The following is a 7,699-nucleotide window of genomic DNA, read 5'->3' on the forward strand; positions in this document are numbered from 1 at the left end:
CCCCGCCCCCGCCGGCCCCGGGAGCTCCCAGAAGTTACTTTGCAAGGAGGCAGAACCCGGCACGGGGCAGCCTCCGACGGCGCGGGGTGGCCGCCCCTAGGTCCCAGTGCACCGCAGACCCCCGAGTCCTCGCGCTTACCTGGGAGCCCGCTGCCCCCAACCATCCGCCCGTGCGCTCCCAGAGCGAGTAGCACGCACAAGTGCCAACGCACGGCCGCCGCACCCATGCTCGCAGCGGGCCACGCCGGGTGCGGGCGTGCGGGGCACGGGACGCACCGAGCGGTCGCTCAGTGAGCGCTCCTGTCTGCAGCAAGCTCGGCTACCGCTCCGGCTCCGGAGCCACCCAGCCGGCGCGCAGGACAAGCTGACAGCCGCGCGCTCATTGGCCTGCGGCCGCGAGGGGCGGAGCTCCGTGGGAGGCCGTCCAGTGGGCATCGGGTGGCGTGGCTTGCGGGAGTCTGGGCCCGCCCCCTCTCCCGGGGCGGGCAGCAGGTGGGGGGTGGGAGCCGGACGAGCTGGGGTCGCGGTGCAGGATGTCACCCGGGCCGGGACTGGTCCCCAAGCAGCCCTTCGCTGGCCCCGCTCTGTGTCCTGGGTCCCCAAGGAACAGGGTGGCTGTTCCTCGGGCACAGCACTCCTCAGCCCCGCACACACACATTCGGGGAAGCAGAGGTGGAGAAAGGCCCAGAGGCACCCAGGGCCAGTGAAGGCGATGCTCGGTGCACAGCGCTGATCCACAGGCATTTATTGTGCCCTTAGTGGGTGCCAAGTACTGCCTGGGCAGCCACACACTAGCAGGCATGGAGAACTCTGGAAGATAGTTTCAGGATTTGCGTACCAAATCAAAGGAACTTTTCAGTACTGCCTGGAGGACAATGATTATAGAAGTGCTTGTTTTGGATAGCCAGGCATCGCGCCTGGAACTGTGCTCCTGTGGTGGAGTGGACGCGCGACCCGGCCGGGTTGAGCAGCCTCTCGGTTCCGAGATGCTTGCTGCTCCGCCAAGCCCAGGTTCTCTGGTGCCAGGCCCGGCGATGCGCGGGGACAGGGTGGGGGTGGGGATGGGGGTGGTCGGTTGTAGTGTCGGCGGTCACACTGGCCTAGAGCCTCCCCCAACCCTGGCTCTACACCTGACCCCTCGGCCTTGAGGCCTGGAGAGCACTCAATGGCCGCTCTCAGCTCGGGAGGCAGGACGCTGGAGAAGTTCACCAAACCCCAAGGCCCATCTCCTTGACAACCACCAATAAGAGCTCCTGTTTTCTCCTGCTCTCCAGACTCAAAGACCATACTTTTCTTTTTGTCCACTCTGCCTGTGCAGTGTGCGCCCAGCGATTCCCTTTCGCGCCGGCTCCCTGCCCCCAACACACAGTCTGCAGCTACCTCCAAGGCCCGGGAAGGCTAAATCCATGTTTCTCATCTCCTGCTGCCAGACAGATTTCCCGTGGGCTGTGGCACTGGGCTGGAGGCAAGGGATCCATGCCCACATTGTGCAGAACGGACCAACCAGGGAGGAAGTGGGGCCCTGGTCTCTATTGTGTCCCAGTCTCCTACCCTGCCATTGCATGCATTTTCTTTCCCTGGTTGTTCCTGGCCATGTAGTTTAGTTTGGGAGACCTAGTTACTATGCCTATTCTCTCAGCTATACTGCTTTTGGATATTTTTTCTCCCTGTGCATGAGACATCAGCACATCCAATCTATTTGTGAACAGTGTTTTCAAAGGGGCTTCTTAGCACTATGTTTTCCCATGTGTCTTCCTCAGGGGCTTCCATCCCCACTCAGGTACCCTTAAACACAAGAGCAACCTTGAGACCTTTCCGGTTCTATATTTCAATATTAAGGTGGGCTGGGGGCTGGGGATGGATTGGGACTCCCTACAGTCCCTAGAGACTCTTTCATTAATATGAAAATTTTATCTTCAGTGTGCCCCTAACCTTGAAGGTCAAGTTTGTTGATAACCTAATGTCTCTCAAGTGTGCAAAGAAAAGTGGCTCCCTCTAGGAGACCATGGTGCGTGTGGCTGAGCCAAAGGACAGTGGAGGAGATGGAGAGGGAGAGGGAGAAGATGTGTCTAATTCCCTGACCAAGGAGATGGCTTAGGCGGCAGCAAAAGATGCTTGCTTCCCAGAGCAGAAGTAAGACATGGCGGAGGCTGGTGTGACTGTGCTAGGGTGGATTGTAAAAATGAGGTCAGCTTCCTAACATCAGGATTCCAGCAAAGGATGTCTTGGCACCCCTCCATATTGAGCTGAGAATGTGGAGGCCACTGCTTTGGGGAGCAGACTGGGTTCCTTCATACCCAAGCTACCTACCTGTGTGTGCGCTGCATGTCAATCAGTGCACCTGTGCACTATTTAGACCAACCACAAGTAAGTCTGACTGGCAGACAACTTGCCTTTTGCACCCTGAGCCCATTGTCACTCCTCCAAGACAGCCTTCATCCCCTCCTGCCCACACCCCAGTCCCTGCCCCATAAGTTCCATGCAAGACTTTCAGACTCAGAAAATGAATGTTCCCCACTCTCACCCTCAGTTCCTCTCTGTCTCTACCCAAGATGGGACCTGAAGGTCTTGTCTGTGAACATAATCCCCAAAGGGAAATGAAGCAATTATCATCAAACAAATTTGTGCATGAATGAATGAATGAATGAATGAGCGAGTGAGTGAGTGAGCAAATGAGTGAATAAATGAACAAATGATCACAGAAACAGAACAGCTGTGAACTTCTATTGCTCTGTTGAGGTGACTTTGGCTGTGCCGGGTCCTTAAGAATGAAGCCGGTTATTGTCTCTCCCCTGAACAACCCCACTTCCTGTCCCCTGTGGGGAGGCTAGTCTGGTCAGCAGAACCCCAAATCTTGAGTGTCCAGAGCAAACGACCTGAGACTTCGGGCGCTTTGGCTCCCCCTGGTGACGGTTCACTAAGGTGTTTGCCGGCAAGGAGGCAAGAGGAATTAGCGAGTTCCCCTCTGCCTTCTAGGTTTGTCCTCTGTGAGCAGACCTTGCCCCTCCACGACAGAAAAGTTCTGGCCTCTCCTCAGTAACAGAGGGCTATGCTGGTGTCTTCTGAAGAGGAATAAATGAGACACCGAACCTGAAGTCCTCAGAACCATGGCATGTAGGGGTCTTTGTGCTCCTGTCAGGGACATTATAATTACCCCCGTTGATTCAATAGTAGCAATAGTCTCTAGGTTATAAATGCTTTCCTTTGGGACATTTTTAATCAGGAAGGGTTCCCTGGGTTAGCTGTGAGAGTGCTTTGAGATACAAAGTCTCTGAAACTGTAAAATGCCAACATACAGATGTCATATCTCTGTGTGGATGAAATTTGGGGCTTTGGCCCTTTTTTTTCTAAATAAATAAATAAATAAATAAATAAATAAATAAATAAATAAGAAGAATGAAATGAAAAGAAAATTGCCACTTCCTCCCTTGGCTGTCTGTGCCCCTTTGTTCTTCCATGCTGGCCTTTATGCGGTTCCTTGTGCAATCCTGGGCCACAAGGTTCTTTCTTGGACTGGGCTGGGTTGTCATATGGGGTCTTGGTCTCCAGGAACCAGGACTCTGAAATGACCTGGAGTTGTGGCCCAGTGCCTTCTTCCCCTCTCATTAGTGAATCCCACCATCTAGTCCCATGACACAGAAATTGCTGCCATCCCCAGTGAACACCAGAGAAAATGGGTCTGAGGTTGGATCACAGAGCTAGCAAATGCCTGAGGTGGAATTTGAACCTGGGTCTGTACAGCATGCTCATATAACAGAGGGATCAAAGGGTAGAGGAGTGGGGCTGGAGAGATGGCTCAGAGCTTAAGAGCACTGGCTTTTCTTCCAGAGGTTCCTAGTTCAATTCCTGGGGTGAACACTATTCACTCACTGTAAGGCTTTGGAGTTTTCTAGTTTCGTTCCCTATTGAAAAGAGTGATTTCTATATGGTACCTAAATCATAGCAATGTACAACCTACCTTACTGATTTTTGTCTTACCCAGTTTTACTATCTGTCACTTCTTCCCCCAAGCTGTCGGAATATTTGGAACCATCTCCACCACTCTAGGAGGCAGAGGAAACAGGATGATACCAGAAAGGCTTCTCAGAGATGTCGAAGTGCAGCAGGGGCTCGTCATGTCACTTCATGGGGTGAGGGATCGGGGCACAGTGCCTTTGTGGGGTGCTCATGACCATGACTATGGCTGCAGGTTCACAGATGGATGGACATGAGGTCTGGGAAGCTGTGAACACAATCTGGAGACAGTCCAGCCTGGACTCATCTGACACCTGTGGAAACTAAGATCCAGTTTCACTCAGTTCATTGTTCCTTGGTCATGTCAACCTATTGCTATATTAAAATATCAGACTCCATTCAGGGACCATCACACACACTCACACTCACACTCGCACCCATGCATACCAGTCAAGGTTGCACCCATGGCCTCTCCTCTCCCTTCTCTGGTCATTGGCTTTCTGGAGCGACACCACATTTCTTTTCTTTCTTTCTTCCTTCCTTTCTTTTTTTTTAGACAGTGTTTCTTTGTGTAGCTCTGGCTGTCCTGAAATTCACTTTGTAGACTAGGCAGCACTCAAACTTGCTGAGAGCTGCCTGCCTCCGCTTCCCAAGTGCTGGGATTAAAGGCAAGCTCCATCACTGCCTGGTGCGACACCAGTTTTCAAGGCCAGGCATAAACATTCCTGACTTCCTGAGATGGCCCTGGGCATCCCTGTCCTCAATTCCTGTTTTTCCGTGCCATGTTGCCTCTTTTCTGAGCCATAGCTTCTCTCACTGTGCCTTCCCTATTCCCAGCCCTGTCTTCTGAGCCCAGGTCCCTTACTGGGTCCCCCCCCCCCATGCACTATGCCAGATGCTATGCACTTAGACTCACATTAGTAATCACATCTTCCCTCCAGCTTGTCAGACACATTGTCACCTAAGGTCACTTTCAGGCCTTTGCCTCAAGCCTCCCAGGCCAACAAGTGACTGTCTGGGTCATTGGGTAAGCAATTAGTCAAAGGCACGTGACTAATTCGCAACTGTCAGCCTCTTATAAGTGGACCTATGGGCATGGCTTCTTTCCTGAGCGGACAGGAGCTGCCCATCTCAGAGAGGAGGGATCAGCAGTCAGTGAGAAGCAGAGGATGATATGGGAGGGAGGATGATCAGGGAGAGAGAGAGGAAGGAGAGAATGAGAGAGACAGAGAGGGGGGTAGATATTAGGGTCTTGGTCACATCATTTCTTTTGCTCTTAAAGAAGCTACATTTGTTTCTGTCACTTGTAGCTAAGACCACCCTGCTCAGAGTAGGAGACCTATCCATAAAATGCCACTGTCATCCAGTAAACACTTTCCATGTAAACCCATAAACACCCCACTAGGTAGGTAATGTCCTTTTCATCTGTAGATGTAGCTGGGGCTTTCAGAGGTTCAGGGATCCATTCTACAGCTCCTGAAGGTACCCTGTTCTCTTTGCTGCTGGCCAGGAATAACTGTCATGGACAGCTGGAGTCTTTTTAAAAATGTTCTTATTTTTTCTTGTTCATATTTTATTTACCTGGGCCCCAAATTCCATAATTTTGCTAAGCACCTTAGATAAGTTAAAAGTGACAATAGGGCTTTGCTGAGACTTGAAGGTGGGTGGTGTGTGTGTGTGTGTGTGTGTGTGTGTGTGTGTGTGTGTGTGTGTGCTCACATGTGTGTAGATAGAAGACAGCTTGTAGGAGTCAGCTCTCTCCTTCAACCCTGTGGTCCCAGGGATCAGACTCAGATATGACATGCACCACAACCTGACCAAGAAGGACTTGCCAAAAGGCACCACTTCACTTGAATCTCAAGGACAGTGACATTATGGACTGTGTCTTCCTGCCCATTCAATCAGTGGGCTTTTGTTTCCTCTCTGGGATTCTGGTCCTAGATAATGGACTTCCACAGAACCATCAGGTAGGTAGTAACTGTCATCACACCACTGATGCTTTATTAGAGTGACAGCATCCAACCAAGCACCCAGTGCACACCAGACTGTTCTGGGCTTAGCTTCTGGCTTTCGGAGCTCACAGTCTAGTGGGGCATGGGAGTTAAGAAGAGAACATCATTTTGAAGAGTGGGGCTGGATATGAGGCTGGGACTGTTCAGGGAGAAGGAGCAGTGGGGGGACATGTATGAGGGAGAAGAGCAAGTGGTACCTTGTAGGATGAGTAGGAGCTCAACTGGCGGCTTAAGGGCTGAACATCTGGAGTGCAGGAACAGATGTGAAACCCAGGGAGCAAAGAATCTCAGAACCTGAAGGTCTAGGGACAGAGCTCAGATCCTGAGCAGGGCTGCCCTGACATGTCAGTGGGTGCCAGGGAAAGGTCTGGGCAAGAGAGTGACATGATAGAAGAGTATTCTAGAAGCACCCTCTGGTTTGGGTGGGGATGCTGAGGTTAAGGTCCAGGCCTTGGTTTGGCACCATTGCCATTTTCCTTTGGGAGAGTTCAGAGTCAACTCAAGCTATTTCTCCGGGCCCTCGGGTCAAATATACTTGGGATCCACCCATCTAGTACCGCAGCCTCCTGGAGAACCATCGCATAGTGAGGGCTTGGGGGCATGTCACAGCAGAGACATCTGGGAGATTGTTTGGTCTCCTTGTACCCATATTGGGTCCTCTTTATTTTAACCACACAGCAGTTACTAAGATTCTTTTACAGAGCTGGGGATATAATTCAGTTGACAGAGTGCTTGCCTAGCATGTACAAAGCCCTGGGTTTGGCTCCCCAGCATCACGTAAAACTTGGTGTGGAGGTACACTTAATCCTGTAATTCTACCACTCAAGAGGTAGGAGTAGAAGGATCAAAAGTTCAAGGTCATCCTGGGCTACAAAGAAAACTTGAGGCCAACCTGGGCTACATGAGACCCTGCCTCAAAGTAAATAAATAAATAAATAAATAACAATAGGTAACAAACAATAACAAGCTTAAACACCAGATAGGTTGCCACTCAGAAGCAAATGAAGGGAGACATTGACTTGTTCTTCCATGGACAAGGTAAAGAGCCTGGAAGGGGTGGGAAGGAGCAACTTTGAGGCCCTGAGCTCTTGAACTTTCCAGTGGCCAGAGGAAAAATTCCAAGGGACCTGAGAAAACTGGCCAAGGATACCACCTGCCAGTATTCAGAGTGGAAGTGACCAGAGGCAGAGCAGGACTGAGAAGGGCAGTTTAGCTTCAGTCCTTCCTCAGGGTCAGCTATGTCAGCAATGAGACAGCCAGTTCTCCTGTGGAATGACAGACAACAAAGACCAGTAACACAGTGAGACTGAGTGGGAGAGGGGGACTCTCCTGCACTGTTGGTGGGAAGTGAATTGGAACAGCCTCAGGGGAAAACTTGGACCTTTCATGGACTTAGTGCTTATCTAGCAGGCACAAGGCCCAGCTTTGCCTCCTATGACAGTTCCGCACGATTGCAAATAAATGAACATACCTAAAATTAATAAAATGCCCCCAAGATTTTTAATTTGTGGTGTGTGTGTGTGTGTGTGTGTGTGTGTGTATGCACATGCGTGCAGTGTCCTCAGAGGCCAGAAGTGGGGTGTAGAATTCTCTGGAGCTGGAGTTACAGGTGATTGTGAGCCTCCTAATGTGGGTGTTAGTAATGGAACTCAGGTCTCCTGGAAGAGCAGCAAGTGCTCCTAACCACTGAACCATGTCTGTCATCCTCAACAAAATAGAAATTCATTCTCCCT

General features: G+C 51.2%; 1 protein-coding gene across 3 annotated transcripts in view; it reads right to left on the minus strand.

Annotated features, from left to right (window-relative positions):
• Scube1 (signal peptide, CUB domain and EGF like domain containing 1) overlaps positions 1-227 on the minus strand; it is a 119,302-nt gene extending 119,075 nt beyond the window's left edge. For all 3 annotated transcript variants that reach the window (XM_035440800.1, XM_027396132.2, XM_027396131.2), the window contains exon 1: positions 140-227. In XM_035440800.1, coding sequence (XP_035296691.1) covers positions 140-227 — 88 coding nt within the window. The remainder of the gene's footprint in view (positions 1-139) is intronic.
• Positions 228-7,699: the final 7,472 nt, after the last annotated feature.

This window comes from Cricetulus griseus, chromosome 2 (genome assembly GCF_003668045.3).
Source record: "Cricetulus griseus strain 17A/GY chromosome 2, alternate assembly CriGri-PICRH-1.0, whole genome shotgun sequence".
NCBI classification, from domain to species: domain Eukaryota; kingdom Metazoa; phylum Chordata; class Mammalia; order Rodentia; family Cricetidae; genus Cricetulus; species Cricetulus griseus.